A 25,064-nucleotide genomic window follows, 5' to 3' on the forward strand; every position below is an offset into this window, starting at 1 on the left:
ACTGCTCTCAGTGGGCATTAAGTTGTCCTGAAGGGTGGTATATAAATCAAATGTGTTGTTGTTGTTATATTGGGTTTAAGATAAGATGTTATACAATTTAATGTTGGGTGTAAACATGAAGCAGAACGAAGCTTTTAATTCATTATTTTCAAAGTTGTAATGTTTAGCAGTTTTTTAAAAATTTCTAGGACTTGATTAGACAAACGGTAATGCTTTTATATGTTCATCAACCATCTATAACTAGTTTTGATAGTGTTGACATATACAGTGGAAGACATTAAGCCAGTAGATGATCATTATTTTTAAATATAACTATAAACTGATTTGTTATTGAACTAGACTTCAGGATTTCCTCAGCGATAAAAAGATAGTTGAATTCATATCTATAACAGGCTTTCCCTCCTGAAAAAGCATTTTATTGACTCTGTTTGGTTGCTATGTCTAGATTAGAATTACACATTTCTCTTTCCAGAGTGGTCACTGCTAGAAACTCCTGGATAACCGTATATGTGATTCAGCAATTAATTGATAAAAACAAAGCATTGTACTTCTGTTTTTCTGTAAGCTACTATAGTCTGGTGGTATTGTAATCTTTATGACAAATATTAACTGCTTAGGTACATCTCTTACCCATGGAATGCAATGTTATCCCTTGGGTCCCTTTCTAGACCTGCATTTTCAATTTTATTAAGTCCAGTTTTCATGGTTGGGGACAGAGCATACACCTGAGACAATTTTCTAGTATGCAGCATTAATAAGGAATGAGAGCAATGGAAAGGCCACCTTTTCTGACATTATTTTGCTTGAATAAACCTTTAAAGCGTATAATACAGAAATTTAAATGTAGTTGCCTAAAAGATGATAATCTAAAATGAGCTAAATTTTAAATCAGTTGGCAACTCTAGGGTGAATGTTATATAGATCACATTCTTGATTAGTGGTATATGGTCTGGTTGTAGGATTATCAGCATTGATAATATATTACTAAGTCTGCAATCTTTTTTTGCCTTCAGGAAAGTTGGGTTCTTGCATGCCTTTCTCTCAGTACACAGAAATGGGCTTTTAATACCTTGGCTAAGGTTACTGTGAAATGATAAACTTGAACATCAATCACCATGCTTGGAAATAAGCTTAATGGCTTTTGAATGAAGCAGCGTTTTCCATACTGAAGGGTATAACTGTTTATGTAGAGTCTCCCACTTAATTGGCTGGTTTTTGCTTCATTTACAAATATCAAATTGCTTTGTTTGCTTTCCAGGTTTTTGAGCATGAAGAAGAGAACAGATGAAGCAGAGCAGAATGGAGCAGGATGTGTCACTTCCCAAATCCTAGGAATTTTAGTTCATAAACACACCAGAGGTTGTGGGAAACCATCTACTTGATGTAAAGAACTTAATTTCAGTATAAACTGGCTCTGGGTAGCGCTGTTGATGCTGCACCTTGAGTTGTAGCAGCTGTAATTGTGAATATTACTGAGATAGTGAAATATGGTGTCCAGTTTTCTATTACATTTTTCAAGTGGAAAAGTTAACTGAATGGTTGACACACCAGTGGTCGAAAGAATTGTGCATATGCCAATTTTTGTAACCTTTTTACTTTGAACTACACTCCTTACAAGATCTTATTGTTTTGGAAGAATGGCATGAACAGTCTTCAGCAACAGTTGTGATAATTGTAAATGCTCACAATTGTGCACTTTCTGGGTATTTCTCCCTGGTTTGAAAGTTGTACACTTAAAACATTCTTAAAATTGCTCGTGTCTGTGTGACATAAAGAGCCAGTTGACATGGTAGTAACCAAAGATTCCAGTTTTAAGCATATGAAAGACTCTGCCTGCTTACCTGTGCTAGAAATAACAGCATCTAAAGTGAAGACTTAAGAGAAACTTAGCGACTACTAGATTATCCTTAGGACTCTGCATTAACTCTATAATGTTCTTGGTATAAAAGAAAAAACAGCATATTTGTCACAAATTTAGTTAACATCTTACAACTGAAACTGTATGTAAGTTGCTTAGATAAATGTAATCACTGTAAACATCTATATGATCTGGGATTTTGTTTTTATTTTGGAACGGGAGCTTTTTTGTTTACAAGTTCATTAAAAACTAAACTGTTTCTGTAAGGAAATGAGATTTTTTTAATTTGCCTTGATGCAATCTAAATTAGACACCAACCTTTTTAAAAATAGGCAACTACAAGGCCATTTGTTAAGCAAAAGTCCTATTTCTTAATCATTTTAGATCTAGTGTTGTAATTCTTCCTCACTTTTGTTTTTAAATAAATTTTGTATTTTTTTTCTTGATGGGGAAGGGCACTCTTGCATTTTTATAATCTGTTGCATTGACACCCAGCCCTCTGTAACGAGAGACTGAATAAAAATAAAGGCATCTTTTCAGACCCATCCCGGCCACTCACAAGCCTTGCTGCTGCCTTGCACTGGCGGGACTGATTTGCAGAATCAGCTTTGCAGATTTAAAATGGAAGTGTGTGAGTGGTTTCAAAAGGAGGCATTTTTTCCCAAGTCCTTGTGAAGTGGGTATGACCAGATTTACTCTTGTTCTTGGGCAGCCTGTCAGTGTGCAGCATTCACATTGGTTACTGCCTGAGGCTATCCTTCTCACTCTAGTCCAGCTGAAAGATATTCTTACTGCTGGTGAGTCGTCTAACAGTGTAATTTATTCCTTTATAGCATGTCAGAATAAATTTAAAAAGTTGTCTGAAAATGCTGCCAGATGCCTATTGTGTACATGGTGTTTCTGACTTTAAGACATCTTCTATGCATACAAGTTTTAGTTGCAATGCATATTTTACTGTGGGGCATTGGACTCTTGAATAGCTGTCTTCCACTGACTGGATAATCAAATCTATTACAGGAATGTGGATACCTGGAATGGGAGCTTGAGATAAGAATGTACCAATAAAAAAAATCATGGGAAATAGTGTTTGAATTAGCTCAGTTGGGCTCCTTTCATTCTTCAAAATGAACCAAGTCTCACATTTCCTAACCTTCAGTCTTTCTGTCCGCTGTGAATGTTTGTTTTTCTTTTGTTGGTAACTTAAACTGAACAAAAGTGTCATGGTCCTTGAAGGATGAATGTGGCTGTTATAAATTGGACTTTGGAGATTATAGGTGGCTTACAGCACAATCCTGAGGCCTGCCGTACCACTGGCACCCATGTTCCTGCAGTGCCAACTACTTTCACAGGAGAGCTACGCAGGCAGCCAAGTCCGGCAAGGCTGCTGCCGAGAACTCCCAACCACCCATTCTTCTGACAGCCAAACCAGCATCCCCCAATGGTTGCCCCCCCACACGTAAGAGGCATGTGAGTAGAAAGCAATAATGCAACCGATGCCCATTGACACTTCCACACACACACACCCCTGCCAGAGAGCAGGCAGCTAGGGACCACATTGCTCCTGCTTTCATGGCACCTGCATTGAGTAACACAGCTGGGGGATCCATCCAGAGGGAGCCTCAGTGCCACAGGGACAATCAGGCAGGTAATCAGCCTGCAGCCCTCCTCCACAGCACCCAGCTGCCATGGCCTGGGTAGCTGGATCCTCACTGAGGATGGGCACGCCCCAGCCACGGCGCCTGCAGCTCTGTGACACCCTCCCATGCTGGCATTGCATTGCCCACTAGACATGGCCAGTCTCCCGCACACACATGGGTGCAAGGAGGGTAGTCCGCTCCCCAGCCCCAACCTTCCAGCTACTGCAAAGTATATATGAAGATGAGAGGAGCATCCTGGTGATAACTGGTGTTCAGGTGATAACTGCATTTGGTTGTGCCTTGCTGGGGAGTTGCCCACAGAGATCCCACTCTGGTAGTCACCCCAACTATCTCATGTTCCATCACAGCTGCTGGCTGGCTTCGCCATGCTGGGTTGAGAGGGCCACTTGCTGTGACCAAAAGGACCCTCTGGAGATGGTAGGCAAGGAGACCAGGAGTGGGAGGCTCATCCAGCTTGGGTGGCCTTCAGGTTACTTGAGACAGTCTAATTGAGGCTGTTAACCTCGTGAGAGCCACTAGCGAGCTGGCGCATTCTTGCACCACCATACACATGCTCCCTCCTCCCCGGACTGATATTCCATGTGGAAGCACTGATCCCCTCCACCTGTTCTTTTTCTTTGGTACTCCCTGGGTTAATGGTCCTGGTCGGAACAGGAATGATGGGCAGACACCTGCCCAGACTCCAACTTTCACTGGGGAAGAGAAGAACCCCCCAGGGATGGGAAGCTCCCCTTTGTGGGCGTGTGCACGTGGACTAGCCTGTGCTCCCTCCTGCAAATCAACCTCCCCACCCCCCAGGCTGACAGCCATTTGCCTGGCATCTCAGACCCCAGCGGTGCTGAGGGGGCTGATGGCCCTCCCCTGCACTGCTGTAAGACCCTGTGCCCCATGTTTACTTCACTGCCATGTGAGGGGGCAAGGCACAATGGGGACAGCATGTGGCAGTAGCCCTCAGATGATCAAAGGGCCCAGCTTCATTTGGAGGTCAAGCCACCCAAGGTGGTGAAGGCTCCTTGGGGCTGCCACTTCCCGGGGGGAGGCAGGGTTGGGGACCATTCTGGGGTGGGGGGAAGCTGCTGTTGGCCACAGACAAGCAAAGCAGGAAGGAACTAGTTCTTCAACACAGATTGTATTAAACTGCCAACAGCGAAGATGATGTCTGGCTGTGTGTTGCCAACTTCCCTCAGCTGGGACTGGATCTACATCTGTTTGCACAGCAGTCGGAGCCACAAAGGCTATTCCTCATGCTGCCTTCTCAGGAGCTGGGTTGGGTCACAGGCTTCCTGAAGAACGGCTCCATGGGTGGGGCTCAGATGGCAGTTGGGAAGGATCCCTGGGGGCTGAAACAGCCTCCCTAACAGGTCTTGACCTGCTTGAAAGGGAAACAAATGCATGTGTGGCAAGAGGCTAGGCCTCACACAGGCCATGACTGGGTCTGCCATGTCCTGAGAGACTCAGGACAGCAGTGGCACCACTGTCATCGCAGGTACTGCTGGCAACCAAACAAGGAATGCGCCTCCAACAGGAAAATGCTCCTTGTCCACTTCCGGTATTCCGGTTCTGATCCTGTGAGACAGTCATAGGGATGTGTGCTCATCATCACAGGCAAGTTACAAAAGCAAGCATCCAGTCACTCTGGCCTGCAACTGGGTTCTCTCCTTACCCGAGGGGAGGGAGCCCAGCTGAGGAAGTCCAGTTAGAGCCCTGACATGGCCTACTGGAAGCCCCCCCTCCCCAGAAGAGCTATGTTGAACATGGCTTTCTGGGTGGTTGCTTCCATGGCAGGCATGGGTCGCAACCACAGAGGCCAGTGTTTGAGGGGGCACGGGGAGGGGGGCAGTGTGAACAAGCGAGCCAGGGCAGCCACCTCCCTAGCTCCTCCTTACTTGTTGATGTGCTTTTGCTGCTCCCCAAGCCAGGACTTGGGAGAGGGGTCACCTGTAAGGGAACTTGGGTGGTAGTTTTCTGGATGTGGTTCTCCCATATGTGAGTGTGAGGCATACCCTGGATTTTGCAAAGTCATCCCTGTGCACTCTTGCCCCACCACCACAAACACCCTCTCCCACCTCGAGCTCTAAGTCCCCACAGCAGGGGGCTCTTGGGCAGAGCCTCCAGCCGCCTCCCCACTTCCTTGGGGATATGGGCACCCTGGCCAGAGGTTCTGCAGGGTGCCGAGGGAGCTCATTTGACGTGGGTAAGAGGGCTTGGCCACTGCAGGAGGTGCAAACATATTGGTCCCCGCAGTAGTGGGCATCCTATGTTCTGCCGGGCTGCTTGAGTGGGGCCAGGTGTGGGATGGGGCGATCGACTTTCCCCGTACAATGGGTGCCTATGGGCTACACTGTCATTTTTTGTGGTGTAACTTTCTGTTGCTGCTGGGGGCATGCTTGTGCCCGAAATGACTTGGGGACCCGACTAAATCACACCCACCCCCTGGCTTGTTGGGGCAGGGACTTACAGCCCAGTTACACCCACTTCCAGCTGCCAGGTGATGGTGGAGGACCTGGGTGGAGCAGCGCTGGGCTGCTCCACTGGTGTGGGAGGGGGGTTATGCCAGCATAACTCCTAGTCAACTCCCATGGTGCTCCCTCCCCTTCAGGATTGCACTGTTATTGTATTGGTTGTAATTACCATTGTTCAATCATGGTAGTGAGAGATGAGCAACAGGCAGAATAGCTGACAGAATTTGGGACCAGGATAATATTCCACATCATTCCACATGCATCTTGGTTACTTTGTATAAGCTCTCCTTTCCCCTTTTTTAAATAAGCCAAGCTCCTGCTTGACTCTAATATGCTGCCTCATCACATGTAAAAACAAAAACTTTCGATGAGGATTCATCACACTTTCCAGCTAGGAAGTGCTGCTGCTTGAGTATCTCTCACTAGTTCACTATTGATTTTTTAAACAGTATGGAGATGAAGGGTTCGTCAGCCAGACTTTCAAATTGAACTGTTAGCTAGGCTTGTCGTTCAATGGAAGAAATCTTAGTTACTAATTACTCTATTTACTTATTGAGAGAGCGTCATGTAGTGGTTAGATTGTTGGACTAGGATCTGGGAGACTGAGTTTTGAATCTCAACTCTGCCATGGGAGCTTGCTGGATGACCTTGGGCCAGTTACATTCAGCCTAACCTACCTCACAGGGTTGTTGTGAGGATAAAATAGAAGAGAATGATGTAAGTCACTTGGATCCCCATGGAAGAGGAAGGTAGGGTATAAATGAAGCAAATAAATAGATAAATTTACATCTAAGGAAGACTAGTTCACCCTATCCATCCAGTTGTGCCATCAAGAAAGGAGTGTGTGTGTGTGTGTGTGTGTGTGTGTGTCTTAAATTCACAGACAAATTGCAGTTGTGTACTGTAGTAAAACCTTTTGTTCCATCTTTTTAGGAGAGCTGTCTTGCATTCAGAATCATCTTCTCTGGGTAAATATCGTAACTATCTTTGATTCTGCAATAGCATAGGAGTATACGAAGTATTCCCTCTACGAGAGGTGGGAATGCTAAGATGGTGCCTGCCATCTACAGTTATATAATACTAAATTGTCCAGTTGGTACATTTCAGTGGAAAGCATTAATCTGGCTAAAAGAAACAAGGCTTCCATTAAACTTGCTGCTTCTCCCAATCATGATGAAAAATAAAAATGTACAAATAAGTTAGTTTTGCTACAGAATGTAAATGCTGGCCATCTGATTGTGATAAAGTTGGCAGTAGTTTATAAAAAAAGTTAGCAAATTAAACTGCAAATATAGACTGCATTTTTAATTGTATTTTAAATTCACTGGTAATTGTAGAAGAAAGGAAAAACTAGTACTTTTGCAAAATACCTGTCTTCTCTGTCTAGTTTAAAAGCACAAATGAAGCACAAAACTACAGTTTTCTTGCTGTTGTCTTCCAATAAAGCTAATCTGATGGCAGCATCTGATATTAAAATGACCACAGGTTCAAAATAATTACATAATAGTTGATATCAAGATCATGTAGTTATTCAAATGGCCTTCTTTCTAGGCAGTAGCCAGAACTGTAGGGTGCTGATGATGGTAGAACCAGGATTCTCCTAGCTTAGTGGGAATTTGTCTAGGTATTGAGGATTTAGAGATCTAAGTTTGTCTTTAATGCTTTTTGGCCTCTGAGCAGAAGCAGCTTGATAAACAACGAATACACTGAAACCCATTGACTGCTAACTGCAGGGTCCTTAAATTTACCCTATGTAAAGTTTTGTTCCTCTGCATTTTATTAAACTTCCTCTTTACACAAGTAATATTGTTTGAGATGACTGTGCCCTTCTGCTGGTATCTTACTTTTAGCTGCATACTCTCCAAGGTATCCTGTTTAAGTAAACACCACTCATAACTTTCTTAAATTACTGGGGGGGAAATTATGCAGTCTGAAGTGGTGCTGAGAAATTTTGTCATGAGTCTTTCAAATGACTATTGGAAAGTGAAGCTCAAAGTAAAATACCATAAGCATCCCTTTTCTGAATTGGCCATTTTGTTGATGCTCTGCACTTTCATTTTGGCCTGTCAAATGTAATGTCATATACCTTTAGTATCTATGTCTGTGTTTAATTGCCTGTCCAGAAGGTCCCATGTGTTATAGAATGAAACATTAGATGAAATTACATTTGCCTCAGTCATGTAAAAGGCACAATATGTTCTTTCTGTTAACAGTTAACTCTTCCAGAGAGGTGAACACCAATAAGGTAAATAACAAAACTACACAAAGTTATCTAACCTTGAAAGAATTTTCACTGGTATCAACCTAACCTCTATCAAGCAGCAGGAGAGGAAATCATCCTTTCCCCAAGAGTATTCTCTTTTGTCCTGTGATATTTAAAATATTTTCAATAGGAATCTTATATTGAACAAATAGAACTGTAAAAATTCAAATGTGGTGAAGTTGTGCAGGCTTTCAAAGGACTGGGATTCATTGCTACACTGTTCAGTTCTCACTAGCATCAAAAGTTTGGTCAAATAATGTTCAAGGTAAAATTAATGTAGAGTTTATGAGTGTATGATTCTTTAGTTTGTGTTTTCATAGCTATTGCAGATAACCTGATTTTTTAGAATTTTTTCCCTTAAATATATGTAGTGAGAAAACAAATCACACCTATATCAGTTTCTAGCCACAACTATTTTCACTGTACCTTTAAAAAGAAGTCTGTAGAATCTCAACTTACCTAAGCAAAGCAGTATGTTGTTTAAATTAGCATTCACTGGAGAGAAAATGAGGAGAATACATTGTTGTGAAATAATTTGGGGAGGAGTTGCAGTACTGGAAAGCTGTAATTCCACCACTTACAGAAACCTAGACAGAACTTATAGATGGATATGGCTTTTAATAGACAGGATGCAGATGTGAAATATAATGTTTGGCTGAATTTTAGAGCTTTATGAAACATGATATATAACTTACTTGTTGGATAAAGTTCACCTCTTCCTCTCTTTTCTTGTTTATTTTTCTGTTTCATTTCTTGTTTATTTTTTCTTTAATATTTACCTCTCCCTTTTTTCTCCCTTCCTTTCTGTTTGGGGCTAGAGTTCATTTACACAAGGGAAAGGGTTGTTTGAGAGTGTTGTATATTATATATTAAAACAATAAACATAAAATGTATGGAATATTAACAATGTATTATATGGTTCAATATAACAGTATTTGATTATGATTAATTCATTAGTAACCATGTCTTAAATAGGCTTCCTATTTGACTCCACAAGCCTTTCCCCTGGAGGTCAAAGGGTCGATTTGAGCAACCTTGTTTACCTGCTAACCTTAGACAATATGAATCAATGTGGTGTAATTCTGGGACAGTTTCGCCCTCCCCATCCCTGTGTGGCATCAGACATAGATACTACCAGGTTAACTTGCCTTGCTTGTCTTTCAATTGTAGTTCTAACAGTTCTAACGTGAACAGGTCTTTAGTGTTCAATTAAATTAGTTTCTGTTTTTCCCTTAAATTGCACCAGCAAGAGCATTCTGAGTGTCTGAGTGGTGTGTGTTTACTGAGGTGTCGTGAACAAGCTACCTAGCTCATATTTTGAAGTAGGATTCTGGCTTCCAGCAGCTTTAAAAATGTCTGTTCTTATTTCTGTTTCTTCCACTTCATTGTGGGTGGCAAAGATGGAGCGGTGAGTTCAGTTGCAGAAAATACATGACAGGATAAATGTATTAATGGGCTCCTAGGCATTCTTGCCATTTCATCTCATATGGGGCAGGGGGAGGTGTAGCTATCAGCAACTAAGCAACTTACAGAAATGGAGCACACTATCCTCTTGTGGTTGCTGGGAAACTGGTCAACACAAGGAGTAACTCTTGGGGGTGGAGATATTGCATTGCACTTTTCCTACAGTTGGAGCACAGCTGTTTCACATTCATGGGGTTGTCCTAATTGCTTTGGGAAAGGGGGGTGAGGTTGCTGAACCTAGTTCTTCCCTTCCAATTGTTGGATGTGTATGTGTATGCATGTGCTGTAGCCAGCTATAATTCCTGTCAGTACTGCACAAGGGCACAGGGAAAGGGAATTCCTGATAAGTTTTCTTAAGTAACACAGAAGCAGGCTGCTTCCAAGTGAGTCCAGGGGCTTTTTGCTGGCATTGATTTCTTATCCTTCAATTTAACCTTTAGCATTCTTTTAATCTTTGCTCTCTACAAAGCCTCCTGGTGCGCTACTTAAGTTCTAGTCAGGGTAAACTGTGTAGCTTTAGGTTCAGTATTTCAACAGATATTTCAAGCAAATAAGGTGGCAATAATTCCACAGTCATATTATTGCAGCTAAAATAAACCATTAAACTGCATCTTAAAGATTTACACAATATTCCAACTTTTTTGAACCAGAGCCACCTATTTAAAATGCAATAATGTTCCAAATATTTTGTAAAACAAGGATGTTGAAGAGTTTAGAAGAAAACACTTGCCATCTTGTCTTACAGATCTTTTCCACCTCCCTTTAATTTCTTAGGCTAAGTCAGTCCCCCTAGCCTGCTTTAGACTGCAGGCGCATTATATTGCAGTGGAGGCTTTCTTTCCAGTTAGAAGCTGGCTGCTACAGCCTTTTGGCACCAGCCTGTGGAAATGACGGAGGAAGCTAACACTTCCCTATTCCAGTGACTCTTAGAATTAATGTGCAAACCTCTTTTTCACATTTCACCTGTCAGTGTTTTCTGAGTGGTCAGGACACGGTTTCCTAACAAAGAATGCAAAGCTACTTGGAATCCATCTTGGAAAGGGAAAATGTGGGTTAATGGGAAGAAACCCATAGGCCAGCCACACCAGCTCCTTCCAAGAAAGAGTTATGGATGTTCTATATCAATCTGTTCCTAGAAAGACTAATGACACCAACTGCTGCCAATTAAAAATGGTAGAGGCACACTTGACTCTTGTAGAGCTGGAACAGAAGTTTTGGCTAGCTCCAGAATTTATTTCTGGGATGCTGGGGAAGAGTGCTGAGTGACATTCTAAGAAAAAAAATTAAACCTTTTTTATAGAGCAGGAATAAACAGATACGTTTCAGTGTTTCAGTGATGGAGTTTATCACTCAGTGGAAGAGTTCCCATTGAACATAAATATTCAGTGCTTCGCTAAAAATGCTTGTTTCTATTCAGAAGTTGTTTAGAAGGGTTTTTTTAAAAAAGAGAAAAATACTAGAAAAATATACCTTCCTCATCCATATTTACCCATCTTGCCTTGAAGTGTGTGAGTATATCATTATTTGCGTTCTGAAGTTATCATGCTCCTGTGCTATTGTATTCTTGTTTGTTTCAACCCCTGGCTCTTTGTTTTCCCTGTCTTAGGAATTTGTTTCAAGGTGTGGACTGAGGATATCTGAAGATTCAGAATATGTGCTGCCACTCATAAACACGCCAAATAATTGTGAGGTGATATGTAAAGGGGGCCACACCCAGAGATGTTTCCATAATAATATCTTGAGGCTGTGCAAGTTCAGAATCACCCACTCAGTAAAACTTAGCAGTGCTTTAGATACTGAATGAGAGCCAAACTACAAGTGACGCCTGACACAGGTTGGACACTTGCCAGCTTCCCTCAAGTTTTGATGGGAAATGTAGGCAGCTTGGCGGAATGTTGGACAAGTGACAGTTGAAAAGTCCATTGGACAGCAGTCAGAGTGCCAAGCTGCAAGACCAGGATGCCTACATTTCCAATGAAAACTTGAGGGAAGCTGACAAGTGTCCAACCTGTGTCAGGCGTCACTTGTAGCTTGGCTCTGAGTGAATGTATATAAATCCCCCATAATCTTTTTTCCTTTTTTGTGAAAGGGAAACACCACTGAATGACTCAAGATGGGATATAAAGTGATTTGCGTATAGGATGTAAGAGGTAATAGGAGGCAACTGGCATTTCACTAGCTGGTTTAGAAATGAAGCAGGAAGTTGAGTACAAATCCTGGATAGGCCCAGAGTATGGAGCAGATTGTCTCATCTCCTGAAGCTGTTGTTCCATGTCTGAAGCCACTTGAAACCATGCCTGCCTTAAATGGCTTGTGTGTAATCATAAATACAAACAAATCAGACTTCAGGGCAGAAAGCAAGAATTCAATGCATTTTGTGCTTCCTCTCTTTTGCCTTTCTGCTGATGGCAGTGCCCCTGTTCATAGCCGCTACTTGTGTCATTTGAGCAAAGAAACAGCTTTGGAACACAAAGTATCTAAGTGCAAAGCATTAGCCCTTTTCAGTCATTACAGTTCACCATATGGAGAGAACACACTACACATCGCCCTCCCGATACGCACAATTACCATTTTGTGTGAAATGGCCAAAGTGCATATTTGCAGCCTAGGAACCTGCATAGTAGAGGCCTGAGGCGATGGTGCACAGCAGGAGGGCTGCATGTAGTATGTTCTCCCCCATACACCTGATGAAACCGAATGACTGAAAAGGACTATTTTTCCATTCTTGAAACTGTTCTGTTACTTGGAATGTGTTCGTGGAAAAAGAAGGGCTTTCATCTCATGTCACATCATCTTAACTCCCAAGTTAGAATTCAGAAGCACAAGGAGGTTTTGTTTCTCCTTCCTCAGTTGTAGATGAGCCCTCCTGAGGAAGGAAATAGTAGATTAGAAATACCATGCATCTGATCAGACTGTTTGGGCTGCCATTTACTAATATAATCTTGAAAATCAGAGCTGGGCTAATGCATCCAGATCAACAGTGAAATCCTAAGCAGAGTTACGCCAGTCTAAGCCCATTAAAAATCAATGAGCTTAGACTGGAGTAACTCTGTTTAGGATTTCACTGAAAATGTATTAACTTCCCAAAAGACAAGGCAATAATAAGCAGGATCTCTTCACCATGGCAATGCCAAAATCCCTCCCTATTCCTTAGCCTGCTGCTCAAATTCCTTGTCCTTTCTGATACTACTACTGCAGCCTGCCAATTTGCTTGTTTACTTGTAAATAAGTGATGCCATTTGTAGCAAGATGAGAAGACCAAATGCTAGGAATGTTTCTGCTGAATTCTGGATATGCTTGACTTGCCAGCTGTAGACTGCTTCAAACTGCTGTAAGCTTTCACTTAACCAGAAGTAGATTTTTGTAGTATTTGCACATGAGAAGCAGCAGGTTAAGAGTCCTCAAATTACAGAAGCAGAAGAAACCCAAGCAAACTTTACACAAGGGAACTTTTAGAAGACCTGTAGTTGGTTGCCTTGAGGTGGAGGATGTGTGTGGGGATTGGCTGCCTGTTTTCAATGAACACTTTCCTGTTTCATCAGATCTATGGATCATCTAATCCAGTGTTTACCAACCTGTGGGATCCAAAAGTCAGTTGCAAAGTCTATGAAAGTGGGTCCTGGGCTTCTGCAGTTTTATTAATTTGTGCGCATGCTCCATACGTTTCTTGGATTTTTGTATCTGTGAATGCCCCAGCTGTCTTGGACGTCAGAGATACAACTTTAGTAGTTCCTGCCACCACCTAGAGAAACTTTTAAAGAGTAGGTTACTTTAATTCAGCCAATAATTATTTTTTTGAACATATCTGCATGATTGTGAGATGGAAGAACAGGATCTCCGCCTCCCCTTCCCAGGCTTGTCTGGCAGAGTGAGCTTAAAGTGACCCTCTCATGGGCAAACACAACCCAGAAAGTTTCTCAAAGCCAAAAGCGTACCTGTTGCCCAAACTTACCAATTGTTATTCACTCGAATAAGCAAACAGGGAAATCTGAAAAAGTAAGGCTACAGATTATAGCAACCAAAAGAACGCAACTTATTTGTTTGCTGATACTAAGAAGACTTCGCTCTTCTCCCTCCTGGAGATAAATTACTTGTCCATAGGAGACCTCAGGCTTGATGATAGTAACAAAGGCTTGTGTTATGTATTGCTTGAGTAGAATGAAGGCTCCTGAGGCCTACAAAGCTATTGGTGTTTGGGTGCCTTGTAGCCAATCGCTGTGCTGAAAAATAGATACTTGTATATAGTTCATTCAAATGAAGGATTCTAGCTGCTTACATTGGATTGGTGGTTTTACAAGTGGGTGTGGTTTCTACAAGTATAAATTGGTTACTGTTGAGCCTGAGGCTTTAGTCTGTCTGCTTCCAGTTTTCAGTAAAGATGTTTATCATAATAAAGAGCTGTTAATCTCAATATACAATAACTTGCACCAGTTGGGCCCATATTTCAAAGGGCTCCTCAGAAGCAGGGAGTTCTTGGTCTAATGAGAAAGTAGAGGACTCACTGAAAGTTCTGCCAAAGTCAGTTACAACTGATACACGTTTTGCTTGGGTTCTAGAATATTCTGCACACAACTCTGGCCGAATCCACATTACCTCCGCGCGTCCCGGTGTTGCACTAAATGTCCGCGAAACACCCGGAAGTATAGCATCTTTCAAGCACGATTTCTGAATCGCGCTTGAAAAACGCTATACTTCCGGGTGTTTCGCGGACATTTAGTGCAACACCGGGACGTGTGGAGGTAATGTGGATTCGGCCTCTGTTTAGCGCAGATAGTGAGCAACGTAAACAGGGGAAGTACTCGGGTGTCAGACTAAGGATATTCTCCATTGAGCCCTGTTGGGCTAACAGCTGATAAATGATTGGGACAGAGGGCCAAGTGTGACAGCTGTATACTGATCCCTCACATCTGGGATGCTTGTGTGCTTTGCTCATCTCTGTGTAATGGAGTTTTTGTGATTCACCGCAAACCGTAATAGGGCAAGCCTGGGATCTTTCCATAACATGAATTACATTTTCATTAGCTAGCTGTTACACCTCTAAGATCTCTCTTTCTCAGCCGCCACTAATTCAGACCCCATCAGCATATATTGTTAGGATTTTTACTCCACTGTGCACTTGCAGTCCAGTTTGCACTTACTGTACTTAACCTGAGTTAGTCCAACCTGAGGAGTTGGAGCACCTTTCCAATGACAAAAAGCTAAAGAGTCAGGGGCTATTCAGTTTAGAGAAAGATGACCAAGGGGAACATGATAGAAGTTCATAAAATTTGCCGTATTTATTGTGGAGAAAATAAATCGAGAGAACTTTTCTGCCTCTTCTAGAATACTAGAATTTGGGAGCAAGAGGATGTTGGGATGGCCATGTGCATTGATGGCTTTAAAGGGGAATAAGCAAATTCATGGAGGATAAGTCCGCCAGTGGCCACTAGCTCTGCAGAGTAAAGGGAACCTCCACATTCAGAGGCAGCAAACCTGTGGATATCAGTGTTAGAAGCAGGGCTTTTTTTCAGCTGGAACGTAGTGGAACGGAGTTCCGGAACCTCTTGAAAATGGTCACATGGCTGGTGGCCCCGCCCCCTGATCTCCAGACAGAGGGAAATTTAGATTGCCCTCCGCGCCGCTCGGCAGTGTGGAGGGCAATCTCAACTCCCCTCTGTCTGGAGATCAGGGGGCGGGGCCACCAGCCATGTGACCATTTTCTCCGAGGGCAACCCACTTGAGTTCCACCACCTCTTTTCCCAGAAAAAAAGCCCTGGTTAGAAGGCAACATCGGGGGAAACTTTGACCTCTATGCTCAGTTTACTGGCCCCCTAGAACCACTGGATGGCCACTATGTGAGACAGAATGCTGGATTAAGTGGACCACTGATCTGCTCCAGCAAGGCTCTTCTTAGGTACTTATGTGGTGGTGGAGAGTGCTGTCAAGTCATAGCTGACTTATGGCAACCACAGGTGGGATTTTCATTACAAGAGACTAACAGAGGTGGTTTGCCATTGCCTGCCTCTGCAACTCTGGTTTTTGTTGGAGGTCTTCCATCCTATTCCTAACCAAGGCTGACCTTGCTTAGCTTCTGAGTTCTGATGAGATCAGGCTCTCCTGGGCTATCCAAGTTATGGCAGGTTCTTACATAGGTGAGTAACAGTTGCTAACTGCTAACTGAAAATTTGCCCTCCTAGCCTGCAAACTGACTGCTGCTAACATACCACCTTCTTATCAGACAAAAGCCATGAATGCCTGCTCTTCATTATACATAATGGGAAGATGAGCAAGTGGTGGAGAGAAGTTCCATCCTGACTAGGCCTGACTTCTTCTGCCACCACCTACCTACCAATTTGCTCCTAAGCTAGCCTTCCTTAGAAAAGCTGCTTTTGTATTTCTGTTTTATAAGCATTTGGGTGGGATTTTGCAGAAACTCTCAAACATGGCATGTCTTGGAGTTGCTCATACTCATTTCTTAAAACAGCCATCCAATAATCACTTGTTGCTTAGAGCCAGCCAACAGGTCAATCCACTCCACTCCTTTCTAGAGTTCCACATTTCTGTAGAGGGTTGTGAATGCTTTTTTCATTGCTATGGACACAAACACACACAATTGCCATGGGTAGTCTGTGCTTAACTGTCTTTGGGTGTGTTGATTGAGGCAAACTTAGGACCTGTTTCTGATGTCCCAAGGTTACTATTTTAAAAACTTATTTTACAGGAAGGCTTGTGTGTGAGTGGGTAGATGCTAATGTTATCATCGATTCATGTTAATCCCTTAGTCAGTGTACAGCTACATTCTGACTTCTTCAGAATGTAGGTGAGCATGGTTTTAAGAAAATGCCCAGGTTGAGCAGCAAACGACATCTGGGGCAGTAGGCCACCTCCACAGCGAGTGGAGCACTGAAAGCCAGTTTGGTGTAGTGGTTAAGAAGAGTGCAGGACTCTAATCTGGAGAGCTGGGTTTGATTCCTCACTCCTCCACTTGAAGCCCAGCTGGGTGACCTTGGGTCAGTCACAGCTTCTAGGAGCTCTCTCAGCCCCACCCACCTCACCAGGTGATTATTGTTGTGACGTACTTTGTAAACCGCTCTATGGGTGTTAAGTCATCCTAAAGGGCAGTATATAAACCAAATGTTGTTGTTGTTTGTTGTTGTTGTTATCTGGGCAATGCCTGGTCAAAAGACTCATTTAATTTAATTTAATTTATTATATTTATATTCCGCCCTCCCCACTTTCGCAGGCTCAGGGCGGATAACAAATACAAACACCATTAAAAACATTTAAAAACATTAAATATTACAGTTCATGCTACATAATGGTTCATACATGCCTCTGTGTTCGCATAGGGGCGATGGTTTAACCCCCCCCCCTTCACGGGGGGGGGGCACTGCCCGGCGTCAGCCATATGCCTGGCGGAATAGCTCTGTCTTACAGGCCCAGCGAAATGCAAGCAAATCTATCAGTGTTAGCAATTACCAGGATGACAGTAATGGGCTGATTTGGGATCCTAGGGCTATACTTATTTTTTAGTTTATCTAATTTATACTCCGCCTTTCTCACGGAGACTCAAGGTGGATGACATAGTGTGAGATTAGTACAATCAGTATCAAGGACATTTCCATAAACAATGTCATAGGATTTTACAAAGACACAGCATTAGCAAGGATCCAATACAGAGTTGAAGAATTGCTGAAACAGAACATAATCAATTCTAGGAGTGACATTAGATAACATGAAGCACACATAGTATATAGAAGTACATATTCAAAGCAACAGATAATATGCAAGGCAACATAATGATGAAATCTATAGTCCCTAACTCATTAGCAAAGGATCTGAGACCCCCTCCCTATAATACTTCTATCTGAGTAAAAAGCCTTTTTGAATAATTCGGTTTTGCATCGTTTACAGAAAGCCAGGAGAGTGAGGGCTCTCCTGACTTCCTCTGGCAGCAGGGCCGGCGCCAGAGTTTCTGGTGCCTGCGGCCACTCGTGCGCACGCGCACAGAGCGCGCGCGCATGCCACGGACTGCATGATGACATCATCGTGCGATGACATCATCACGCAGTGCAGGATAGCTGGGGCGGCACGCAGAAGCTGCTCCGTGCTCCGCACGCCGCCCCAGCAGCAGCCTGACGGCTTCTGCGCCCAGCTGGGGTGTGTGGGGGCAGAGGAGCGCGCAGCAGAGCAGCCTCGTGCCGCCGCTGCCGCCGCCGCCATACGCCCCAGCCGGGCGCAGAAGCCGCGAGCCGCTGCTGGGGTGGCGCGCAGAGGCTGCTCCATGCTCCACACGCTGCCCCAGCCCCCAGCAGCAGCCTGATGGCTTCTGTGTCCGGCTGGGATGTGTGGGGGCGGAGGAGCATGCAGCAGAGCTGGCGTGGCTGGCTGCAGCTGCAGCTGCTGGCTGGCGTGGCTGGCTGCAGCTGCTGACGGCGCAGAAGCCGTCAGGCTGCTGCTGGGGCGGCGTGCGGAGCACAGAGCAGCCTCCGCCCGTCACCCCAGCAGCAGCTCGCGGCTTCTGCGCCCGGCTGGGGCATGTGGTGGCAGTGGCGGCACGGGGCGGGCTGGCTGCAGCAGCAGCTGCAGCCCAGTCACACCAGCTCCGCTGCGCGCGCCTCCACCCCCGACACCCCCTCCGGTGCCTCTCCAGTGCCCTCGCGCCCGAGGCCACTGCCTACCTGGCCTCTATGGGCGCGCTGGCCCTGTCTGGCAGACTGTTCCACAGAGTAGGGAGCCACCACAGAGAGCGCCTGTGTACAGGCTGCTGTTGATTTCACCCTTGTGCAGACTGGCACCTGCAAGAGACCCTGTTCAGATAAACAAAGCTGATGTAGAGGGACATAGGGAGGGAGGCGGTCCCATAGATATACCGGGCCAAGGCTGTGATGTGAGGAGCTTTGTAAGTAATAACCAATACCTTGACTTGAGCACGGTAACTGATAGGTAGCCAATGGAGTGACTGTAGGGGAGTGATGGGAGTGATGTTCATGCTCCTGCTTGCTCCAGCTAACAGTCGAGCTGCAGCATGTTGCACCAATTAGAGCCTCCTAGTTAACTTAGATGGGAGACCAATGTATAGTGCATTACAATAGTCAAGTTTTGATGTTACCATATAGGTTAGCTGCCTTATCAGATAGGATGCTCCTGTTGCATTAGGTGCAAGTGGAATGGGGGGGGAACGAAATCCTAGAAACCAGTCATACTGCCACATGGTCTTAATGTTGGTGCTTACAGAAGTAAACATAATGTGTACTGTGAATCCCTTGTGGCTCTTGTATCCTTATTTAATTAAGCTGCCTCAAAGGCTCTCATCAGTTATACAGCGAGCCATTCCAAACAATTGTACTTGGTCCTGTTCTCTTAGTTTACCATCCAGGTCACTGACTTTCCGAATGCTATTTTGCCTGAGCACTGTTCTCACCTATTAAGACCTGTTAGCAAGTAAGTGGCTTGAGAGCCACCTGTGTCTCTTCGGAGCACTCTTTCCCAATATGGCACCTGCTTCATTTTCAACTAAAGCAGACAAAGCCACTGCCTGGTAGGACTTGCAGTTCGCAGGGGGTCTGCACCTCAAAACAGCCACTGCAGGAAGACTAGTGGGAGGCAGCCTGTAAGCTAGACATGAAGGGGAAAGGCTTGTCCTCTCCGCCTCCCTTCTCTGCAACTGAGCAGCTGCCAGGAGAACAAACTGGCCACAGAGAAAAGCAAATAAAACCACCAACATATCACCATGCTGCCCCCCCCCCGGGAAAAGAGCAAGCTGGCCACAGCGAGGGGTGGGGTAATGGTCATTTTATTCCACCCTCTCCGTGGCAAGTATGCCGTCCTCCTCCTCCTCCTCCTCTGGGTGAGAGACTGAGATTACCAATCTGTTGTGCCTCATGCAGAGGAGAGAGTGGGAAGGCAAAGAGGAATACACGGCGGCTGTCATGTTCAGTAGTGGTGGGAAGAGCCCTAGATAAAAAGAACATCTCTCCACCCCTCCTAACATCTGGAAGATGGAATGTGTGCCATATCATTATTGTTCAGTATATCCTACCCGCTGCAAACCGCTGCTGGTTAACTGGGTCAGGGGGGAGAAATGTTTGATGTGATGGTGATGTTATGTTTCTTTTACTAGGTCTTCCTTGAGATGCCTGGTTATTTAGGCACAACTGGTACCCCATGCTTTCCGCAATACAGTGCTCACAGCAACTTACAATGCCAGTTTAAAATAATGAGTCCACATAAACATAATTAAATGAATGGTAAACTATAAAAAGCGGTAAGAAAAAGCAGCATAAAAGAGCATAAAAGCAGCTAAGAACAGTGAATGCAAAAAAACCCCCACTGGCTTAGATCTGATACCGTTTTTCCACGTGTGTTTCTTTCCTGGTGCTGCAGCGGCAGTCCTCCACTGCTCAGCTCACTTCTCCTTGAACTAGGCACTTTGAAGTACCTTGAAACACACTGGTCTAGCACAGCACAAAGCCCTAGCAGCAGAGGAAGCAAACTCCACTTCGGAGGACTGCCTCTGCAGTGCCCAGAGAGAAGCACAAGTGGAGCAAAGGTATAGGATCCAAACCACTATCTTTAAAGGGCACTAATATAGTATAATCATCTTAAAATCTAGTAACAAAGACAGGAAAATGCTCAGACCAAAGCTACATTGTGAGGAGCAAAAAAGCAGGATAAAGTAAAACTACAGGGTAAGGCAAATATATGTCAGCTTGGGATAATTAATTATCTGAATTTCCCAGGCAGTGGCTTGGGGAGGGTGGATCCTGGCTGGTGCAAACCAGATGCAGAGCCCAGCAGAGCAGCAAGTCTGACTGGCTCCTCCTTCCCCTCCTCTTTATGGGGGCATGGCCATTATTTCCTCCCAGTTTGCAGTTCTGCAAGTAGGATGTTCCGGTGCCTATAGAATTGGTCCCTTTAGTCCAATTCACTTTAAACTTGGGCGGGGGGGGGGAGTCTTTAGTGATCAGACAGTACTAGCTTCCCCCCTCCCCATAGGGAATAATGGTACCTAAATAATCCTGAAATCCCTGAAAACCCAAACCTGAATCCCGAAGCAGGTAACCCAAATAATTAAATATCATTATATCAATATAATGTTATAAAGCTTTGTACCAGAATCTCTGAATTCCTGGCTTTAATTATTTTTTAAAAAGTCTAGCCACTTTGCTTGTGGAGATATAAAAGGTATAACTCTGCAAAGAAAGGTCTGGAAACATACCTCTTTAAAAATGAAAGCTGGAGAGCCAAAGAACCCAACACACAAACTGTTATATTTTTGCCAATTAAAAAAAAAAGATGAAGAAAGCCTGGTGGCAGTGGGAGGGGGAATAGCAGCTGCCAGCAAGTGAGGAATTGAGGGAGGGAACTCAGGGAAACTGGTTTGTGGGAGCCCTATTACCACTGCACTGTATCTGCAGCAACGACCGGAAAACAACACCAGCCTTATCTCCGTGAGGGAAACGCCACAACCCATCTAATTTAGTGCTGTATTTTGAAACAGCTGAACCTTCTGGGCAGCCTCATGTAGATCACATTGCAGTAGTCCAACCTGGATGAAGTAAGAGTGTAGATAATTGTTGTCAAATTTCAGCTCTCAAAGAAGGACTGTGGTTAGTGGACCAGCCAAAGTTGATTAAAGGTACTACATGCTGAAGAGAAAATCTATGCCTCCATGTGCATGCCTGGGTCTAGCAATATTCCTAAGCACAGTGTTGCCCCCAGAGGTGGAGCTCAACCCCATCCAGAACTATGTGAGTAAGTAGCAGCCTTATGTAATGAGTCTCTCTACACAAGACATCATAAACAGGGATGCTCAAGTGACTTACTTTCTGTGTGGTCTTATATTCAAGTGTACTCTGTCTCCCTAGCACTGCATGTGTATCCACAATGGGAGTACAAGTGCAAGATCTTTCACTTGAGCATCCCTGTGTAAGATGTCTTGTGTAGAGATACTCATTGTTATGTACACAAGGCTGCTACATACTTACTCACATAGTATGTGAATCTGCAGCATGACATTCCTCCCATGTTGTTTTACTCATATTACATAAGCGTCATATGAGGGAAGAGTTGTTTCAGGAACAAATCTTGCCTGTTTAATTCAGTTGCTTTCATCTGTTATCAATTTGTCTTCCCTTGTGTCCCCCTCCCCTCACCAACATCACTGTCACCGTGTGACCTCTATTATGCCTCTATGCAGCTAGCTACATAAATAGAACTACCAGTTCAGCATTAAGTTGCATTGCCTATGGCTGTGCTATGAGCCTGTGAAACAATCTCCAAACAACAGGCTAACTGAGAGGGAAGTGCAGGATGTTTACGTATCCTAGGGAAGCGGTGGCAGATACCCATCTCTGCCTGCCCTGGTCTTTGTTCATGTTATTGCAGAGACAAAATGTGTTTGATGTGAAGTCCAGAAAGGACCATAGGACCATGTTCTATTTCTGTGGGTGGGAAAGACAGAGCAGCTGTATGGAGCGGTGGAGCAACTTATGAATACCATACACAGCTGCTAACACAAATGGAAAGATGGTGGCATATAGTGCTCTTGTTCCTAGTGCAAACACACAAGAGTGTGTGTGTGTGCACTTCCACTCTTGTAGGCAGGGCTCATTTCCAGGGGGAACACGCCGGAACACCGTTCCGGTAGTTCCCCCAACAGTCAGGTGGCCCCGCTCACCTGACTTTTAGACATTTTGGGCCATTTAAGCCTCGATTGGGACTGAAATGGCCCAGATCAGGACTGAAATGGCCCGGATCAGGTTGGTGCCGGGCGGGGGAACCCTCCTCTACCCGGCACCAACCTGATCTGGGCCATTTTGGGCCCGATCAAGGCCAAAACGTGCCCAAAATGGCCATTTTGAGCCATTTGGGGCCCATTTTGGCCTGAATTGGGGCCAAAACGGCCCTGATTGGGCCACTGCCAGGTGAGGGAACACTTCCCCATCTGGCAACAGCTGAATCCCAGCCATTTCAGCCCAATCAAGGGGGCATGGCATATGCTAATTAGTTCCTGCAGCTCTTTTTCTACAAAATGACCCCTGCATGTAGGGAAATGAGTTTTGTAGAATTTGATTAAAGTAGCAAGCTCACATAATAAATGGAGCCCCTTTGGCAGAAGCTAGAATCAGAGTCATCCAGCAATGTTGTTTAGGCCTTGTGCAAATGGGACACTGGGAACAAACCGCTGAACTTCTACAGCTAGCTGTGACCAATTCGTCAGGCAGTTTGCAGTTCAAGTTGCTCACATCTGATCTGAGTTGAATTTCACATTGATGGAAGTTACACTGAATGTATTTGTGGTTCTTCTTGGCATATTCATATGGGTCAGAACCCCACCTTTTGGAATGGCCTGCTTAAATTCCCACTCTTCTGGCTTTACACAAAGTATGCAAGACTGAATTATTCAGGAAGGCTTTATACTCAGATTATAGGTCTGTATCATAAGAAATATCTCAAAGGAATACCTTGTTAAGGGATGGAGTGTAGACTAGGCTACACTGAGTACTGTCTGCTGATGTAGATATGCTCTGACTGGGTAGTTCAATGTTGCTAAAGATGTCTGACAAAGAGAACTGTGGTTCTCGAAAGCTTATGCTACAGTAAAGTTGGTTAGTCTTAAAGGTGCTACTGGACTCTTTCCTATTTTGCTACTACGGACTAACATGGCTAACTCCTCTGGATGTTGTGTTAATTACTTATGCTTTAATTCAAAAAGGTTTCATCTCTGTATTCTGTTTAATGCTAGTTTTAAAATTTGATGCTACCATACCCCTATGGTATCTGTGTGCATTGACTGTCCTAACTGTAGATCACATTGTATTTTTGCTCTGTGAATGTCCTAGCTATTGATTATATTATATTCATTTGCAGTATGAAATCTGCCTTGGAGCTCAGTGAGAAAGGTGAACTATAAATAAATAACAACAAATTATCCTTAAGAGAAGAGTCCATGATGCTCTTACCCAGGGCAGAAGAGAAGCTGGTCTGGGGTGAAGGAAATATCCAAACAGAAACCAACTAGGAAGCTGGGGAGCCAAGGTTAGGGGTTCAGTGATTCAGCAAACAGGCAAAGGTGTGGGAAGTAAAGCCAAGTGCAAAGTTGGGGAAGTAGGCTTGGCTACAGAACCAGCTACAGCATTGGAGGGCCTTGCAATGCCCTTTTTAAAGGCTCCAGGGAAGATGAGGTTGGGATTTAGAGTGGGATTAGGTCAAGAATACAAGATACCAAATTTGAGAGATGTGGAGAGAGTTCTTAGTAGAGGTGATTGAATTACAAGGACTGAGGAGAAGCTGCTTGATGATATTTCCCTGTTTTAGGCTGGATGAGTTCTTTAGCCTTAGCCAGCAAACTTGAGTAAATCAGTCTCGGTTGTGAGGGAGCTTCTAGAGGCTGAAGGCAATAGGCCTTTAACCATTGTACTCTATGGGGCATTTGAGTGACAGACCGTCCATGTACTGATTCTGACCTTTAAAATAGGAAATAGCCCAGAAGTCCTGAAAGACTGCTGCTACCTGTATGAACCATCCCAAGGCTTAAGGATGGACCGATCTACCCTTAGAGGAGTTTTGGCTCATGGGAACCATGGGGAATGGGGTTTTTTTGGGGAGGGGGGCCATCTCCATGACTGTGGCACTCCCTCTGGGGCTGAGAACACCCATTTCCCGTAAGGCCTCTTGACTGGATCTTGAGACTTGCCTTTTTTGGAGAGCCTTTGATTTGGACCATGGAATGCAAGGAGCTCTGGTTCTATTGATGTTCTGAATTGATTTTACTGTTTTAAAAAAATTGGTTTTCAAATAATTATATAGATGTATTACTGTATGTTGCTGAGTGTTTTATAGGCCACCTTGGGCAGTTGTTTTAGTTGAAGGGCATGCTATAAATAAGCTAAAGAAATAAATCAAGAGAAAGTGAAATAATGTAACTTTGGATTAATTGGGGGCAGGGAGGAGAGGAGAGGATGGCTCCAGTCCTTCACCTGTCCCTAAAGACTAGGACAAACTTTAAGGAAGAATGTTCCTCAGAAGGGCAATGCCTTCAGAAGTTTCAAAAGCTTTAAAACCTTAAATGAACTGTAAAAAAAGTTTATTCTGGAAAATGGGTTAATTATTGCTTTCTAGTTGGGTGCATGTAGCTGCTGTCCTCCTTTCTCACTTATGCAACCATTAAAGAGGAGAGAGCAGCTGAAAACTGTTATGAAGGAGTGTAAACTAAGACTAATTTTCCTTGACATAGAACTAGAAGGATATATATTTCCCAGAATATGTATAAGGTGAAGGAGCAAAGGGAATGGTTGCATGTGCAACCTCCCCATGGGTCAAATAATGCCCCCAGGACTGTTTTGGTTCTGGCTGCAAGACCTCATTTCGATCTT

General features: G+C 44.1%; 1 protein-coding gene across 2 annotated transcripts in view; it reads left to right on the forward strand.

The window, feature by feature from the left end:
* CSNK1A1 (casein kinase 1 alpha 1) overlaps positions 1-2,954 on the forward strand; it is a 56,727-nt gene extending 53,773 nt beyond the window's left edge. For both annotated transcript variants that reach the window (XM_054976984.1, XM_054976988.1), the window contains exon 11: positions 1,259-2,954. In XM_054976984.1, coding sequence (XP_054832959.1) covers positions 1,259-1,266 — 8 coding nt within the window. In that variant the 3' untranslated portion in view covers positions 1,267-2,954. The remainder of the gene's footprint in view (positions 1-1,258) is intronic.
* Positions 2,955-25,064: the final 22,110 nt, after the last annotated feature.

This window comes from Eublepharis macularius, chromosome 4 (genome assembly GCF_028583425.1).
Source record: "Eublepharis macularius isolate TG4126 chromosome 4, MPM_Emac_v1.0, whole genome shotgun sequence".
NCBI lineage: Eukaryota > Metazoa > Chordata > Lepidosauria > Squamata > Eublepharidae > Eublepharis > Eublepharis macularius.